Source organism: Ctenocephalides felis, unplaced genomic scaffold (genome assembly GCF_003426905.1).
Source record: "Ctenocephalides felis isolate EL2017-DRISC unplaced genomic scaffold, ASM342690v1 CF-g0.4_SCAFFOLD_01492, whole genome shotgun sequence".
NCBI classification, from domain to species: Eukaryota; Metazoa; Arthropoda; class Insecta; order Siphonaptera; family Pulicidae; genus Ctenocephalides; species Ctenocephalides felis.
This window is the reverse complement of record NW_020537646.1, coordinates 14,319,869-14,339,246: the sequence shown is the minus strand read 5'-3', so window position 1 is coordinate 14,339,246 and position 19,378 is coordinate 14,319,869. Positions and strand designations below refer to the sequence as shown.

Genomic DNA, 19,378 nt, shown 5'->3' with positions numbered 1-19,378 from the left:
GAATGAAAGCTGTATTGATGATGTATAAAGTATTTTTGAGGTTTCCAGAAGCTTTAAGGCCTGCTTTTCCAAAATTAAAAGAAAAATTGGAAGATCCAGATCCTGGTAAGATTATTATTACATTGCTACATTATGTATTTTTATTTGAACTTGTCTTTCACATTTATTGATTACAAATATTTTTTATGTTTAGGATTATTTTAAAATAATTCTTTAAGCTTTAAAACAAATTATGATATTTGCTTTTGAATATAAATAGGAGTACAATCAGCTGCTGTAAATGTGGTTTGTGAGCTAGCTCGTAAAAATCCAAAAAACTATTTATCTTTAGCACCTGTGTTTTTCAAGTTGATGACAACATCAACAAATAATTGGATGCTTATAAAATAATTAAATTGGTAAGAATAACTTCTCAGTCATTTTATAATAACCTCAAAATAGATTTTAAATCATGGTTTTCTTTTCTGAAGTTTGGGGCACTAACTCCTTTGGAACCTCGATTAGGAAAAAAACTAATAGAACCTCTCACTAATTTAATTCACAGGTAAATTTAACTTCTTCAATTTATTTCACTGAATGAGTATAGTATAAGATGATTGTTATGTTTTTTGTATTTTTACAGCACATCTGCAATGAGTCTTCTTTACGAATGCATAAATACTGTAATAGCAGTTCTAATATCCATCTCAAGTGGCATGCCTAACCATTCCGCTGCGATTCAGCTCTGTGTACAAAAATTGAGAATATTAATTGAAGATTCTGATCAGAATTGTAGGTATTAACATATAATATTAAAATGAAAGAATAATATTTTTGAATATTTTTAGTGAAATATCTTGGATTGCTGGCAATGTCTAAGATTTTGAAAACACATCCTAAAAGTGTTCAAGCTCACAAGGATTTAATTCTTGCTTGTTTAGATGATAAAGATGAGTCAATTCGCTTAAGGGCATTGGATTTATTACATGGAATGGTAATCTAATAAGAATCTAATTGCCAGTTGTATATTTGGTTACTTATAGTATTTGTTATATTTTGTTTTTGTACTTTTTTAATATTAATTTAATGATTTTGTATTTAAGGTTTCAAAGAAAAACTTGATGGAAATTGTGAAAAGATTGCTAGGTCATATGGAACGTGCTGAAGGTTCAACATATAGAGATGAACTATTATGCAAAGTTATAGAAATTTGCTCACAGGGTTCATATCAATATGTGACTAATTTTGAATGGTATTTGACAGTATTAGTGGAACTGACCCAATTAGATTCTGGTTCGAAACATGGTATGCCTTCTATAAATTTCTGTTAATAACATTATAAATTTTAGAATGATTAAAATCTATTGAATGTTTCAGGTAAAATAATTGCAACACAGATATTAGATGTTGCGATTAGAGTTCAGGCTGTTCGCAAGTTTGCTGTTCAAGAAATGTCTTCATTAATTTCTACCATGGTCATTTCGAGCACGAGGTAACAAAGCTATAAAATTATGTTCAATATTTATTTTTTAAATATTATTTTATTTTAGTGGAGGAAATATGTCAGAAGTTCTTTATGCTGCAGCATGGATAGTTGGAGAATTTTCTAAGTATATAAACATTGCATTATTAAAATAATTACTAATTTTGTGAATTAATTATGTATTTTTTTATCAGTGATTTAGAATCTCCTGAAGATGTTCTTGATATACTTTTAAAACAAAGAACCCTTCCTGGACATATTACAGCAGTTTATATTCACAATATTATAAAAATATTATCAAATTTATTTGACAAGTATGCTGAAAGTGGAGATAAAGCAGCTATGATAAAGGTACTAAAGAAATCTCTAATGGTTATAAATTTATGAGAGTCTATTAGACAAGAAATTGTACTGAACTTGTTAGTGAATAAAAAAATATTTGATTAAAAAATCATATTGATTTTTTCAGCTATGTGATAAGACCATGGAGGGTCTGCCTATTTATTTAATGTCTGGACATATTGAAGTTCAAGAACGTGCAAGTTCGGCAATCATGTTAGTGCAATATATTAAAGATGTGCTTCTGGGAAAAAATCCAGAAGAAGCCAATTCAATTGTAACTAGTGATTTGGTATCAACAAGTATCACAAATGGTGAACTTGAAACCGAAACAGAAAATTTGTCGGTTGATTTTGAGATTATCAAGGAAGTTTCATCTTTATTTAAAGGCGAGTTAAATCCAGTAGCATTGAAGGCTCAAAGAAAAGTTCAAATTCCAGAAGGGTAATAATAATATAATATGCATTTTTCTGTTATTTTGATTTATTTTATTTACTTATTTTATTTTAATTAAGATTGGATTTGGATGAGTGGATAAATGAACCCACCTAGTGAAAGCAGTTCATCTTCATCAGATGAATGCACAGATATATTTACTGCCAATAATAAATTAGATGATGGGTATCAAACAAGTAAGAGACAGGAGAAGGAACTAGATCCCGAGGAAATTAATAAGGTACTTAATTTCAGTGATAATATTTATAATCGTAATTTTTTTAACAATGATTAGGCTAATTGCTAAAATATATGATTTGTTAAAATATAGATTCGTGAAATGCGGAAGTTTGAACAGAGCAATAATCCTCATTATCTTAAAGGCTCTTCAACAAATGTTTCTTATAAAAAGGCTAATAGACACAATAGAGTTGTATATAATGATTCCTCATCATTGATAAATGAAGTGGAGACAATTCCAATAGCGGAATTAGCATTAGACGTGCCTTTACAAATTACATCAACAAAACGTTCAGATAAATATTTACAAATGAAATCAGAAAAAAAATCTGAAAAGAAGAAAAACAAGAAATCTAAGAAGAATAAAACTAAAACAAAAGTAGATTATACTTCGAGTGAAAGTGATGAAAATACAGGTGATAAAATAATGAATAAATTTCTAGAAACAAATTTCATAACAACTAACCGATTTTTAGATACTAAACAAGTACACATTGTGAATACAACTATTGAAATGCCAGAAGGAGCTATATTGTCAGACTCTGAAGATAAAAATCTATCTAAACATGATTTTATTGATCCTCATAGAGCGTTGGATATAGATTTAGACATGTAAGTTTATGTAGTATCTGTTTGTGGTGAATGTGTAAATACTAAGCTTTACTCTAGCTGATATTACAGAAATTCTTCAAATTTAACATAAGTGATTAGTCTTTTTAAATATATTAAAAACTTATATAAATTCATATTTGGATTTTTAGTTTATTTATATTTTATTTTCTATGCCAATTACAAATATAATAGTAGACTAATTGTGTTTGCAGACCATTGCGTGAGGATGAATTGCTTCCTACGTTAACTAAGCCTGCTACAAAACAACCTAAAAAACATAAAAAGGAAACATTCCTGGAAACTACAGAGAATAGTGAGAGAAAAAACATAAATCCAAGTCTGACAAACCTAAAAAATCAAAAGCGGCTAAGGAAGATAATTCAAAGGACATTAAAAAATCTACCCATAAGAATGGCAAAGACTCTCATAGTAAACATAAAAAGGAAAAAAAATCTTCCAGAAATAAAAGTGACACTAAAACTGGCTATGAAGAAGCCAGTGGCATATCAACATCTAATCAAGAATTTATGTAGCATAATTGATGATCGTGTATCAAAAATTGCTTTTATTTTTATATTTTTTATAATAATTTTTGTAACGTACTGTTATCCACATATTTTTATAAAAAGCAATTTTGACTATTTCTATTATGGTTTATTTTAAAACTAGTCTAATATATTTTAATTTAAAAGATTTATGGAATGAAAATTTAAGTCACAATTTTTTGAGGTTATGCTCATTATATGAGATAGATGGAAACATTATATGAATTTGTTTGTAAAGCATTTACAAACAGCTTTGAATGGTGTAAACTTTATAAACTAGAGCTCATTGTATATATATATAAATACCAGATTTCAATATATAATTATATATAATAAATTCTATATCTTATATGTTTTACTCAGTTTTATTACATTTTTATTATGCAAATTAAATTTGTTTTTTATCAAAAATAGCCATTGAAAAAACAAAAGCAAAGCTCATGTATTTGATATAAAAGTTTATTAATATATAACAGTATTAAATATTTTTTAAATCATTTTGACCCCAAAATATACAGAATATTTTCTAAGGTACATATATATTATAATAAATTTATTACTAAATTATTTGTGATTCATCACTTATTTCTAGTACACATTTTTGGGCGCCAGCGCTGACGTTTACTTTACCAATAGGAACTCTTTACCATATTTACCATGAGAGTGCAGAAAATGTTAATCCGGCAAATACTATAGGTATATTCTTAACTTTTATACAATTAGTTTGAAATAAGAATTTACCATGTAAAATGCATTCTTGACAGCTCTTACCGGTTATTCGTTACTTTTTATGCATTTTGCTGTTAAAATCCAGCCAAAAAACAATTTACTGTTTGCCTGTCACGTGTTCAACGTCGCATGCCAAGCAATGCAAGGCGTGCGGATATTACGTTATCAGTATATGACAAAACAGACGGAAATGCGGAACATCGCAATTGTACCAACCACTATGAAAGGAAAGGAAAATGACCTCATTCATTCATTCATTCCCTATGTCAGATAATGAATACATGCATGTAAATTAAACGATTTTTATTTTTATTTTTATTTATATGAAAAAATGTATATATTTAAATGCTGAAATAGAAATGCATATTGATCATGATTCTGTAGATTCTTTATTAGTAATACCATACATTCCTAATATATTTCATATTTTTACAGAATTATTTTCAAAAAAATTGTACTAACTAATTGAATTGCTAATTCATGTAAAATCACGCGTAACATATAATTACTGTTAATTATTTGCTAATAAGAAACGTATTTATTGTATACAAACGTTTGAAAATACTTAATAAGTTAGGTCTTATTTAGAATTCAACGTAATGTATATTTAAAATCTTTAGTGATATTTTATTCAAAAAATTTTAAGGCAAGACTTTAAAATTATATGCATTTTAATTAAAATATTGTATCGCATGACGAAGTTTAAATGGACACTAACCCTACCATTGTGAATATAATTTTGGCAGTTAGACCAATTATTATTCATAGTGAAAAAAATCATTAAATTGGTGTCGATTAACCGTTGATTATTTACAATGTGGAAATGTGAACTTCAATTAGCAAATTTTTTAAGTCGGACGTTTATTACGTTTTGATCTTTAAACATATTGAAATCCGTATATTGATGTTTTTGACGGCGAATTAAGCTTCAGCGAAATAGTTCAAGATGCCCATTCCAAAAATAATTTCAAGTACCTTTACTCTATTTATAAAACCAATGTTAATATTAGTAATCGAGCAAAGAATTATTCCGAAACAGCTGTTACTCCGGAAGCTAGTGATTGTAGATCGACTTCTGGTTGTGGTTCTGGAGCACACATTAATGACGGGAATTTCTTGAATAGAGCTGCTCTATATTTAGGATGGCTATAAAATTAAATAATGTAGTTGAATATTTAAATTTTGAACTTTAATATAAATAATTTCTCTAACCTGATTCCATAAACTATCGGATTGTAGACAGCGTTTGCTTTAGCAAATAAGGAGCCCCAAATCGTTGCCAATGGGCTGATTGTAAAAGTTTCAAAAATTCCAGTATAGTTGATTACCTAAATAAATTTTGTTAAAGTAAGTAATTATTTAAAATAAATAATTCATAATAAATATTATTTTTTACCAAGTATGGTGTCCATGCAAAGAACCAAAGCGCAATAGTCATGAGAGCAACCTTGGCCAATTTAAATTCTGCACTTTTGTCGCTAGCGCCTGCACCAGATCCGGAAGATCGAAGAGAAGCTACTTTCATCTTCTTAGCTTGTTCTCTCATGCTTTTTTCGTGTTCAGCAACTGCCTATAAACAAATATTTGTTAATATTTATTTAATATTCATACTTTAACAATTATTTTAGGTCCCTTACTCGCACTATAAAGAAGTAGGAATATATAATACAAAATAGAGGTAAGTAATATACAAAAACCGAGTACACTAAAATATATGATCTGCTAAACCAGTCTTTATTCAAGTAATCAGTTCCACAAGCTGTCATATTGCCTTCGGGAACATACCTAAAGAAGAATAGAACTAATTGATAACTTGCTTTTAATGAAATAGTCGATTTGTTATTCATTAATTCGAATTTTTTACCTGTTCCAACCAAAGAAAGGTGCAATTCCCCATAGACCAGAAGATATCCAAACTAATAGGATCCGCAAAACTGCCCCTTTATTCGTCAATGGTTTGGCGGCAAGACCCTATGTAGTTATTGGTTTTAAAAAATGATATAAAATACAGTTAAAGCTACCCCACTTACTTTTACTATAACATTATATCGATCAAAAGCGATCATAGTCATTGTCCAAATTGAAACACATCCACAGAGCGATCCAAACATACCGTAAAGTTCGCACATTAGGGGCCCTGGAAATAAATTTTTATATAAATTATAGAGCAAATCTTCAGTTTGACTTTTTATAAATCATTTTGCCTAGTATCCAAGTTTCGTAGTAACAATTTATAACCATCGGTGGTGACATCCAGAACATCATCAGAAAGTCGGACACAGCCAAATTGATCACTAATAGATTTGAAGGAGTTCGCAGCTGCTTAGTGCTAGTAAAAATGTATATAACCATTCCATTTCCTATAAATGATATTATGCCGAGGAGACCAATAACAAAACCTAGTATACTATGCCACATAGGATTCATTGGAGGAAACTGGTACCAGTGGACATCTACCATGTGCAGAATTTCCGGCGGGACCTCAAAATAATAGTATTTTTTTAGATACATATAAATAGATAAACAATAATTAAATAAGCGATTGATTTTGAACTTATCTCAATAATATTATTTGGTTCAATACAACTCAATATAACATATGCCTCCAAATATTCAGTTTTAGGCAAACGTTACATGCATTGCATTAAAGCCATTTCTAGAAAATACTTGATACAAACAAATGTACATAAAATAAGTATGATTGAGGAATTAGATTTAAAGTTTACCTTATCAACTACGGTCATATTCGCCCACGGGTCCGCATTGAAACGATCCCATTTGTAGGCCGAATATTCGGGCCCGTATTGGACCACGCCGGTAGCTGTGGTTTCCATTCTTGGTAACTTGGCCAAACACTGAACTGACAATGAGCGAGTTCTGTTTTTACAGAAGTACAATCTTATTTGTAAATTTTCGAATCCTTCTGAAGTTAATTAGATTAATTCTAATCCGATTTTCTCAATCTGACCTATGATATATTAGTAGCTTCCGTATTTTGTACTATATATATATTGGGGGATGGCTTTGTGAAATCTTTTAAATTTTGCAAGGTCAAGCTATAATGATCGATTTTGTGATAAAAATAAGAAATATAAGTAAATCAAATCCATTACTTTCAAAACTGTTTTATTTCTATGATTAATTAAGATATTAATTAATTTAATTAATTTATTAAATATTCTTTGAAATTGAGTCCATTATTGGTTACGAGAGAAAGTTGCTAATATGTTACCAGAATCAAAATAAGCTTATATATAAACCCATATTTTTTTGAAATTTTTTCAATTATTGGAAATATATTTCATAAAATACTGAATATATATATATATATATATATATATATATTATATATATATATATATATATAGATTGAAGTAGATATAAAAAATTGTATTGCGTTGAACCTACTATATCTATTTACTATATAGAGCATTTGTTCATATGTTCAATACTTTAATCCAATAAGTCTGTTGTTTCTCCAATTGCTCAGTGAAAATTGGATTGTAGTTCTATTTTGAAAGAATGGAATTGGAAAGTAAATGCTTATTAAATATTGAAGAAAAACATTTTTATACATAGCTTGGGTTATGTTTTATGAAAAATAATTATCGTTGCGTGCGGTGATTTTGTGGCTGATAATTTTTTCTGACATTTATATTCTAATATATTAGATATCTAATATATTAGATATATCATATATCTTAAATAAATATATCGGCCCCATATGCAGACCATCTTTGGAAATCTTTGTAAATTTATATAAACTGACTAGCAAACCCGACGAACTCCGTTTCGCCACCAGATGGTTTCGTGAGAAAAATGAAGAAATTATTTGTTTGTTTTATATTTGAAAAGAAAAAATTTTATCAGAAAGGAAAACCCGACTTATTTTTATATATATATAGAAGATAATCTATTTGCAATTATTTAAAACAATTATTGATTATTTTTATTACTCGAAATATTAATTACGGTGTGTGAAGTTCCAGCAATTTGCATTAAGGTACGATGCCATGCACCACTAATTTTCTTAGCTATAAACCTTGCGGAGCCCGAGACCTTTCCAACGAATGCAAAATTGTCGAAATCGGTTCGTGCGTTCTGGAGTTATTTCGTCAGGAAGGAAAACCCGACTTATTTTTTATATATATAGAAGATAACAAAAAGAATAGTGTGTAAGTCTCAAAAATTATTTTACTTAGAACAAATAATGATAATGTTCAGAATAAGTAATACATAAATTAATAAAGTAATTCAATAAATTGGTAATTGATTTATTATCACAGCATTAGATCATCGGCGGATTTCAACAAATTGATAAGAAAGCAAATAATTTTATAGTGATAACGCGATTTATTTGATCTGATATTATTATAGGAGTTTGTGTAGGCTACCCAGACTGGAATCAAAAATTCCATGTTAAATAACCGCCTGTGCATCTTGATGTCAAGCAGTAGTGCTATTGGTGAAAAAATATATAAAAAAGTCGCATAGGCATATATGATTTTTGGGTACTGGGGATCAAACTAAAATACTTTTCTGAAAAATACCATACCTCTGAAATGAATTCTAATGTCCCGTGCATTGACCCAAAAATTGGGATCAAATTTTGAAAAATTCCGTTTTTACCCATTAATTTAAATTTATCACAAAAATTTTAATAATCATTTATGACTAACTTCACAACACGGATATTTGGCTACCCTTAGGGTTGCCAACTTTTAAAAGCCAACTTCATTAATAACGGTTTACAGGACTCGTTAAATTCATACAGAACTGTTAAAACTATAACGATATGATATTTGATTTTTAAATTATTGTGAATTTTCAAAATGTAAGTCAAAAATAAATAAGTTAATTCAGAAAATTAAGATATGATTCATTCATAAGTGGATTATTATGCATTTTTACAATTGATAAGACAAATAATTTTACAGTGATAACGGAAACAAAATGGTGCTATAATCTTTATTTGATCTGCTTTATCATTTTACAAGTTTAAGTGAATCATACTAAACAAGAATTAAGAATCTTGTTTATAAAACTGTAAATATAACTCATGACGTAATGCGCTACGAACGACGGAATCTAACGAGATTCACACATACGTAAAGGCTATGGCTATCAGTCGATTTGTTGTATCGCTGTCAAAGATTGCTTTGGGAACGAAATATTAATTTTCTAGACGTGTTGGAATGTTGAATTTATTGGTCATGAGTAAACTATAGAATATATTATTCATTGTTGATTGGTATAACTAAGGTGGGGTGCATATATTCCAAAATTTTATTTTACTAAACACTTGGTTACAAGAGAGGTTATGTTTTACCATTTTATGTGATTATTATTTAGTTATTTGTTGAGATTTGGTTTCGCCAAAATGAGGTACGATTTTTATTGTTTTGTCAACGTTTTACGTCTGTCCCCATTGTGCTTTGTCAGCCCTTTGCTAACATTTCAAATGTCATATATTCTTATTCAAGGTCTTACAATGCAGACACATCATATATATATATATATATATATATATATATATATAAATTTTATTTTATTATTCTATTTTCTCTCTTTAATTTGATAAGTGTTGTTGTTTTGATATTTCTTAGTTTTTATCTTCTATTTATAGCTTCTTCACAAAATTATAATTCTTAAGAATTCTTATTAATTCTTAATTATAGTTACCTTAGTTTATATAATTTTTTTAATTTTTAACTTATGGATCTACTGGTGATGACATCAAATTGTATGTCGAAACATACAATATATATATATATATATATATATATATATATATATGATTATTATTATTATATATATATATATATATATATATATGTACAATTTAATATTTTATTATATATTATATCTATTAGTTTATTATAAAAACATTTATTTGCACAAAACCTTCAACTATACCAGGGTGTAGTAGCACACATTCTATTATGTTCATCTATAAATCACATTTGATTGGCATCTATAATTTGAAATTATTTTTAAATTATTTTATAATTATATCATTTCTTTTTTATATAGCTTTTTAATTTGGTTTTTTATAGATTCTCATTATATGTCATCATCATTGATAAGACGTTTACCAATTACTTTTTCTAATTAGTCGATTGTAACAAATATGAACTACTTAAAAAACTATATTCTTAAAGTTTTTAAATAATATTTTAAAATTACATTTCATAATTGCTTTCATTATATATAAGACCACTTTATTATGATTCGATGATTATAAGTTGTCATTGAACAATCAAATAAGTATTATGTTTTGTGAATAACATATCACATCGGATCTATTATATTTCAATTTATCAATAGATTTCAAGTCTTGTTAATGCACACTTTCATTCATATAAATTAAATCTGATATTATTTATTATATTTGCCTAGAGAAATATTCAAATAAATGCTGACAATTTGTACAAATTCTAAATTAAATTAATGAACATAATTATTATTATTATTATAATTTATAGTGAAGAAGATATGGCAGGTGCTAGTAAGGAATTGGATCCGTCCAAACCTTCAACACATGTTGGATCTTATGGTTCTGTGGGATCATGGATTTATTCCTTAGCGAAAAAGATTATTGTCGTTGGAACTGTTTATTTTGTAGGGTATATGGGCTGGTCTGTGGCATGGCTAATAGGTATAACCATTTGTTTTTATTTCTATTATATTTTAGTAAAAGCTAAATTAGGTTGAAAGTCATTCAAGTATCAATAAAGATAATGAACTTTGCTATATTTTATTGTAAGCATTCAAACATATTAAAAGTTAATAATTTAACATTTTTATATAAATCAATCTTTTTACTAGCTCCACTGTTTCTTTCTGTTGCTCGTGACGAGTGGCGGAAGGAAAGTGATATGAGGAGAAATATTGCCAAAGCTTCAGCGTTAGCAAGTGAAAAAGATGTGATTTTAGCTCGGCTTGATGATTTACCAGCTTGGGTAAATAGATTTATAAGCTATAGATTGAAAAAATGCTTTTTTAAGTTTTAATCAACAATTAACATTAGTGCTAATATATTAAATTACAATTGCAAGTATAATGATAATATAAGAATTGTTTAAAGCCACATGAAAATATTTTATGTATTTAATTCTGTTGGATAACACTTAGTAATTTGAATATTAATTTCATTACATTCTTTTAGGTATTTTTTCCGGATATTGAAAGAGCTGAGTGGTTAAATAGGGTAAGATTCTATATATTTAGATTTTGAGTACTAGATTTTGAATAAATTTATCAATATTATTGTTTTAGATTCTTCGACAAGTCTGGCCTAATGTGAACCATTATGCTCGTGGCCTAATAAAAGATAGTATTGAACCTTCCGTTGCTGCTGCTCTTGCTAAATACAAACTCCATGGCTTTAAATTTGATCGTTTAATTCTTGGAACTATTGTGAGTATTATTAAAAAATTAATATATTTGCGGCAAGATTTAAGTTTTAAACTTTGTTTTATTTTGCAGCCTCCCAGAATTGGTGGTGTTAAAGTATATGATCGAAATGTTGATAGGAATGAAGTCATAATGGATATGGATATATTGTATGTAATCATAATTATTATTTTAATTTTTTTTGATAACTTTCTACAATAGATTATTTTTATTTTAGTTATGCTGGTAATTGTGATATAACTTTTGTTTTGGGAGGAATTAAGGGAGGAATAAGAGATTTTCAGGTAAATATTGTGTTAAACAAACAACAAGCATTGTTATTATTATACTTTACTAGTTCAATTAATAATTAATTTTACAATTTAACAGATACATGGCATGGTACGAGTAGTTTTAAAGCCTTTGATATCTAAAATACCATTATTTGGAGGTATTCAAGTATTTTTCTTGAATAATCCAAGTATTGATTTTAATTTGGTTGGAGTTGCCGACTTATTGGATATGCCTGGACTAAGGTATGAATAAGGTAAAAGTATTATATTGATATAAAGTTTTTATACAATTATATTTTTTACCTTTTCAGTGACTTGTTGCGACGTATTATTGTAGAACAAGTAGCTGCTATGATGGTTTTGCCAAATAAAATGGCTATTCAGATGAGTGATGAAATACCCGCACAGACACTGAAAATGCCAGAACCTGAGGTAATTATTGTTTGATTTATTAATTTATATAATTCAAATATATTTATCCCAGTTCTGGCATCATTCTCTAATTGCTGAAATATATGCTACCTTTAGGGACTTTAGATGTTTCTAAAGTTGCATATTGTGGAATACTTTTTTGATATATTCTGTTTTTTTTTTTTTAATATGATAGGGCGTGCTACGAATCCATGTTGTTGAAGCTAAACATTTAATGAAGAAGGATATTGGAGTTCTGGGAAAAGGCAAAAGCGATCCCTATGCTATTGTTACTGTTGGAGCACAAGAATTTCGCACACAAACAATTGATAATACAGTCGATCCAAAGTGGGACTATTGGTGTGAGGTCAGTGGTCTAATTAATTTCTATTGTTATACATGTTTATTTTTTCCTTTATTATGTGAAAATTTTAACTCGAGTTTTCTAACAGCAGTATTTTTTACCATTGAGTTTTCTTTAACAATAGTTTCAAGATTAGATTTAGTCATTGTTGTTTACTGATGTATTTTGACGTGCTGTTCAAATCAAAACAACCAAAAGATTTTTTTTATAACTAAGACAAATAGATTGATAAAAATAAAAATATATGAAGTTTTCATTTGAAGAAAACGAGTGCAGATACTCGTTAAGTTGCCAATTTTTCGTTCAAAATTTGCGGAATGATTATAATGATTTATTGTTTGAAAAAGATTGAATATTGATCTGCGATTATCATTATTAAGCAAGAAATTTTAAGCCTGGTAACGGAAAATTTAATCTAAAGGCGGTTGGTTCAAGAAAATACTCTAAATATTTTTTAGAATGAAGTAAGTCTGTTTCAATTGTATTAAAAATGCATCAGTAAACATTAAAATATTTTATGTAGCAATTTTACTGTAGGAGATAAATGTCAAGAATTTTTGTAAATAATAAAGATAAAATAGAATATAACTAAATAGAGATGAGAACAGAAGCTCATCATTATACTAAGATTAATAGCTGAATCAGTTAGTTTAGGTTATCAAAAAGGTCATTAATCAACTATTTTTTTACAGTAACATTTCAAAATATCCAAGATAAAACCGTGTTTAATATCTTTTTTTTAGTTTTTCACAGTTTGGTTCTTAACGCATGCGTTAATTGCCTTTTTGTGACATACATATTTTTTGCGTGAAATGCAGTTAGCGTGCACTTTATAAATGCATTCAATAGAATTTTTTTCATAACTTTTTTTTAGCTTACCTATTGAAAACAGATTACATATAGTATTGTCGTGAATGTTTGTACGATGTCCAAAACAGGAACAAAAGCTTTACATAATTTTATATATTTGCCACAATCATTATAATAAGCCTTAACGACAATTTTTTGTTATGATCTTTGATATACATATTTTTTGTATAATAGTAATATTATCGTTTGCCGTGTTTTATATAGAATGGAACTGTTGCAATACTTCTCTCTGCTTTTAATTGCATCTTCCAACGAAATAAAATCATGAATATTATATCACTTGTTGAAGGCAATTAGTTCTTGATTTAATTTATATGCATATTCAAAACTGCCAATTTTATTCGCAGCTATTGGCATTGCTAAATCGAAATCCATCGCAAATATGTTATTATTGCTTAATAAATTCGTACATTTAAAAATTAGCTGACTATAGGGCGTTAATACTTTCTTCAACCGTTTGTTTCAAAATTTTGTTTTTTTTTTCAATGTGTTGTTTTCTGTATTTGGTTTTTGTTTTGAATGCACGGAACGCAGGGCGTTTTGGAGTCGAAAGGTCAGACATTATTCCTTCAACTATTGGACAAAGATGATATCTCTAAAAAGGATGAGAGTCTTGGAAGGTCAGTTTATAAAGAGCACCTTTAAAAAACAATAATCCCAGTTTGGTGAACGACCTTTTCGCTTTTCGGTACTGGGTTGAAGTTATCCGTAAATTACAATAATATTAGATCATTTTAGTTTACCTTCCCTGCTTTATCATTCATTAAAATCATTTTATAGATGTAGTTTACGGATAATTTCGTACAAAAATTTAATATTGCATATTAACTCTTCACCGATACGCACAAAGTATTTAGGCCGAATGAGTGTACAATTAATATTTGCATGCTGCTTTTATCACAGTTGAAATTGTTCTTAATGTTTCACAATTTTATTGTAGGAAAATTTAAGTTGATTTTGCAAAGAACCAATCTGTATTATCTAATACTAAATTTACCCAAGTATTTAGTCATGTGTAGTAAGTATATTTAAGAAGTATGCTCTTAGATTAGGCAAAATTAACACCACAAAATTACACGAAACAGCAAACATTAATGAAATACTTTTCAATACTTCACTACCGTTCAATTTTAAACGTTTTTATATTTATTAAATTAATAGTTATTTCATTTATAAATGTTTGGTTATTGTTTTGTTAGGTGGTAGGCAAAATGTAATATGAAGGTAAGTTCTTGCGTTGTTTTTGTAATCTACCATATTCTGTGTTTTCAGCATAAGTATACATTTTTTGTCTACGTCGTTAAAAAACACGCTGAATTATATAAATTCTCACTTTATATTTTTATTAATATTTTTGTTGTATATTTTTTTATGAAGTTGAGCTGGTTTACATTCAAAATGAATGTAAAATGATAAAGTTTCTCTAATGCTTTATATTTCATCAATTATATTATTACATAACGCTATGTTTTTGGTATATATTACTTTATTATTATATTATATGACGATAACAGGGAGAAATAAGTTCGAGAAAGCGTCAAGAAGTTGCGTTGGATTTGTGGGATTGGGATCCGGGATTTCCGGGTGCACAGAATGATGATTTCTTGGGCAGGTCTCTGCAATTAATCTGAACGGTTTGCAAAATGCTTTGCGCTTTGGCGAGTTTCTGATATTTTATGGTGACTAACCAGTTTTTTAGCTTTGCTTTCTCGTCGGAAGGATGTGTTTTTGATTGACTTTGATAAAACCTCACACTCGCGTGTGTATATGTACATTATTACATAAATACATAAATACTATTACATAAAAAATGATCAAATTCCCACTTGGGGAGACAAGTCGTTATTAGCCACATGGTGTCAATAGATTGACGCCCAACGCAAGTGAGAACTTACGCAATATGGAATATATATCTGCCCATATATTTAAAATAATTGCTGATTAAATCCTGAAGTAGTTAATATATTTATTTATTAGATTATATACGTCAAACTATTAAAAACAATCTATAAATGAATTCTTAAATATCGAAGTTCTTACTACACGTTTTGAGTTATTTGTAAATAAACGTTATATATAAAATCAAGGATACTATTGTAATTATTAATGTATAATCAAAGTATTCGTATGTGATTCGTTACTGCAATGATAATTACAATATTAGAACTATGTAAACTACGAAATTACGAATTACCCATTTTTCCAGTGTTATTTGCCTCTTTAATCAAAGTTATACTCTAAAAAGTATAATTCAGTTGTTGTGATATTACTTGATGTTAATGAACTAAAATGCTTTATTGTTTCATTAAGAAAGTTGTTTATTTTACTCGATCTGCTAAATAAATGTTTACATTTTGATACGAATTTCCATACAAACATGAGTTAATGCTTTGAAGCTAATGCAAATATAACAAGACAATGTTAAAGCTTTTGAATGGTATGCGATGTATTTATATATAAACTATATAAGTTAGGGTGGCCCTTAATATGGACATTTGCGAATTTCCTTGCTCCCAAGGGCTCGAATGATTCTCAATTGATAAAAACTATTCTCGGAAAGTTTTAGCTTTTAATATTAACTTTTAGATAGTGCGCAATTCAATCAAACTTAGTATGGAATTAGCATGGAAATTTTTTTGAAAATTAAAAAAAAAATTTTAAGTATTACTTAGCGACAAATTTTGAATAAAACTCATTCATTTGTTCGCTAAATTATATCTAAGAACATTTTTAAAATTTTTGAAAAAAATTTCATGCTATTTCCATACAAAACTTTGATTAAATTGCGCACTATCTAAAAAACAATATTAAGAGATAAAACTTTCAGAGAATTGTTTTTTATCAATTTAGAATCATTTGAGCTCTTGGGAGCAAAAAAATTCGAAAATGTACATATTAAGGACCACCTTAATATAAGTATATAAGATATTCGCATTGAGTATTTATATATTGATTTATTAAAAAAATCATAGAAATGAAATATTACTTTTTATAATTTCTGTGAAGTCTCGTTTTTTTCGAATTTTACTATTACTCATTCATAATTTTGTTTATAAATAGCACGAATATTGTTAAGAATTTATATTGAATACATCCTGTCATAATAAGTTCAATAATACATAGTTTTGTGAAATGCTTTTCTAATGATACTTTATATACTCCAAATGGCTTTGTCGAACACCTGAACATTACCAACACTTTTGACTCGTGTTATATGTGTATGCTGTATATATATTTATAATATTCTATTATGATTTATGCTGCCAATTCCCAATAATAACTTAAACCCATTTATTGCTATAATAACATCGCGAAATTGAAAGTGCACGGCTTTTTAATTTGGTCTTGTGCAGATGGCAATTGAGGATGGCAACTCCTCCCTGCTGGCAATCCTGCTCTACGACAAAGACCGAACTGCCGACGAGAGCTTGGGCAGGTCGGTTTCTGTGCATTCCCTATAGCTAATTGTTAAATGTTAATTGTTTGTCTTTAACATTCCATGTTACAGTAAAAAATTAGATTTATTACAAAGATACAAGTTAGGTTCTTTCGTAGAGAGTTCTAAAAAAAAGATGTTATTTTGATTTTCTAGTCTCAAAATTTTGTAGATAGCTAAATGTAAAATATTTTCATTATGTGATATTAACAATTATATTAACTTTGACTGAACTAATTAAATTAAATGTAGTTAATTTAACTAATTACTATAGCATGGAAATTATATTAATTGGCTATCATATTTTTATTTAAGTTGATATATTAGATCTAAAAATTTATTTCAAGACTGTGATATTTTATAGATTTTTTATTGGTTATATTATAAGAATATAATGACTCTTAGATAAAAATATGATAGCAACTTATGTTATATAATCCTAATTAACAGTATACTGGTTTTGGATAAAAGCTTAATATAACAATTTTCATTATGCTGCTTTCCTATACACCTTATTATGAGTGATTTTAGTATTTTAGATTGATTGTAAACTAAAAAAATATAAATTCACTGTAATAGCATTATTTACATTATTGATATTTCGAAAACTAATAGTTTTTGTACTGGCAAGTGTGTTTTGCCTTCTGAGTTTCTTTAGATGTTGAATTAACTTAACCAGTTATCTTATCTTTGGTAACAATATTATATTATTGTTACCAAATATTCTTTTATTTCGGTTATATTCAAATCAAGATAGAAAATTGTATCATTTATTATTTAAATTCCAAGAACATAACAAGAATTTTCTCTTCGGTTTGGCCACAAATTAACAATATATTGATTTGCAGAGCTACTGTTGAAGTTAACAGCGTTGCAAAGAAAGGTCAAATCGATACGGTTAGTATTTATGATTTTATTTAATATTATTTAATCAAATGGCAATTGAATTATATAATCTCATTTCAGTGGCTCACATTGGAGCAAGCTAAACATGGAATGGTTCATTTACGTATGACTTGGTTGACTTAACTAGCAATCCAAATGATTTACAGGCCGTAAGTATATTATATTGAATAATCGTTAAATTTAATATGTGTATATAATTTATTTTTGAAGGCTTTAGAAGAAACGCAACTATTGAGGGTTACTTCAATGAGTACTGCACTTTTGACCATTTTTATTGACAGTGCCAAGAACTTACCAGTAAGTTATTATAACTATCTGTAACATTATAATTTATTATAATATTTAATAAAATATTTGTTTTTTCAGCAAGCTCGTGTTCAAAGTAAACCTGATCCCTACGTTGTTGCAAGTGTCGGTAAAATTCCGAACAAACTCAGGTGCAAATGCGCACTGATTGCCCTGTTTGGGAACAAGGATATACATTCTTGGTTGCAAATCCTGATAATGATGGTGTTTATCTGAAGGTCCGTTATATAGAAAGACAACTACAAATATCTCTATATTCATATTTTTTATATTTTTTGTTTTTTTTTAGATTGTTGATCACAAAACCGGCAATGAAATAGGAAAGTTTGCATACGCTCTCTCTGGTTTATTAGAATTGCCAAATATGCAAATTGAAAATGAACCGTTACCTTGCAAAAATCGGGACCTGAATCAAAAATTATTTTGAGCATGAGTTTAAGAGTAAGTCGTGATAGTGAAATTTATACATCATGCAAAAATTAATTACTGTATTTTAATCAATTCATTATAGATCTTGAAATATGATGGGCCAGTAGCGTCTTCTGACGTATCAGAATCCGGAGATGGTGATGCTGTTGAACAGGGAAATTTGTCCAGAAGTAGCTCTGTGAGAAGCAGTCATAAGAAATCCGATTCGTCTTCAGGTATTAATAAAAATTTTTTTTTATATTTGTTTGCACGATTGAAGATTAATTTTTATTAGCCAGATCAGCAAGTTAAGCTTTGAATTAATTCATATACCAAATAACTTATTATTTGAATGTGTTTTAAATACTTTTTGTCTTATGATTTCTTTGCAGACAAGCGCCTCCAAGTCCTGCACATTCTATCAGAAAGCAAGATTCGATAAGATCCAACAAAGCTCCAATTGCTCTGGACGAGGAACTGGAACCTTTAGTAGAAAAGACTGAAGCACCAACATACGTTGAATCTATCCCCGGTTCACCAAAGTTGAGCGGTTTAGTTCACAGAACACCTTCCGTCACTCACTTCGTAAGTCATTTAATTAATGCTTTTATGAATTGATTTGATTAG

General features: G+C 28.2%; 2 protein-coding genes and 1 pseudogene across 2 annotated transcripts; 2 read left to right on the top strand and 1 right to left on the bottom strand.

Moving 5' to 3' along the window:
* Positions 1-2: 2 nt before the first annotated feature.
* Positions 3-3,092, top strand: LOC113370394 (AP-3 complex subunit delta-like). Its single transcript, XM_026611060.1, is given in 15 exon segments — positions 3-105; positions 260-379; positions 382-398; positions 471-544; positions 623-771; positions 828-973; positions 1,083-1,284; positions 1,357-1,471; positions 1,530-1,589; positions 1,657-1,813; positions 1,932-2,245; positions 2,317-2,343; positions 2,345-2,477; positions 2,568-2,892; positions 2,953-3,092. Coding segments are annotated over 15 exon segments (2,082 nt in total).
* A 2,286-nt stretch (positions 3,093-5,378) lies between these two features.
* LOC113370895 (rhodopsin-like) lies at positions 5,379-7,196 on the bottom strand. Its single transcript, XM_026611570.1, has 8 exons — positions 7,089-7,196; positions 6,567-6,843; positions 6,393-6,499; positions 6,227-6,333; positions 6,000-6,147; positions 5,759-5,932; positions 5,575-5,690; positions 5,379-5,508 (listed from the first exon to the last, which is right to left on the bottom strand). The coding sequence occupies exons 1-8, from the start codon at positions 7,194-7,196 to the stop codon at positions 5,388-5,390; spliced, it is 1,158 nt and encodes a 385-aa protein (XP_026467355.1). The 3' UTR covers positions 5,379-5,387.
* Positions 7,197-9,488: 2,292 nt separating this feature from the next.
* LOC113370894 lies at positions 9,489-19,369 on the top strand (annotated as a pseudogene).
* Positions 19,370-19,378: the final 9 nt, after the last annotated feature.

Coding starts and splice junctions, on each gene's coding strand:
- LOC113370895 (XM_026611570.1), bottom strand. CDS start 7,196: ATGGAAACCACAGCTACCGGCGTGGTCCAATACGGGCCCGAATATTCG. Junction 6,844..7,088: donor ATATGACCGTAGTTGATAAG/GTAAACTTTAAA, acceptor TATTATTTTGAG/GTCCCGCCGGAAATTCTGCA. Junction 6,334..6,392: donor GATATAATGTTATAGTAAAA/GTAAGTGGGGTA, acceptor ATAACTACATAG/GGTCTTGCCGCCAAACCATT.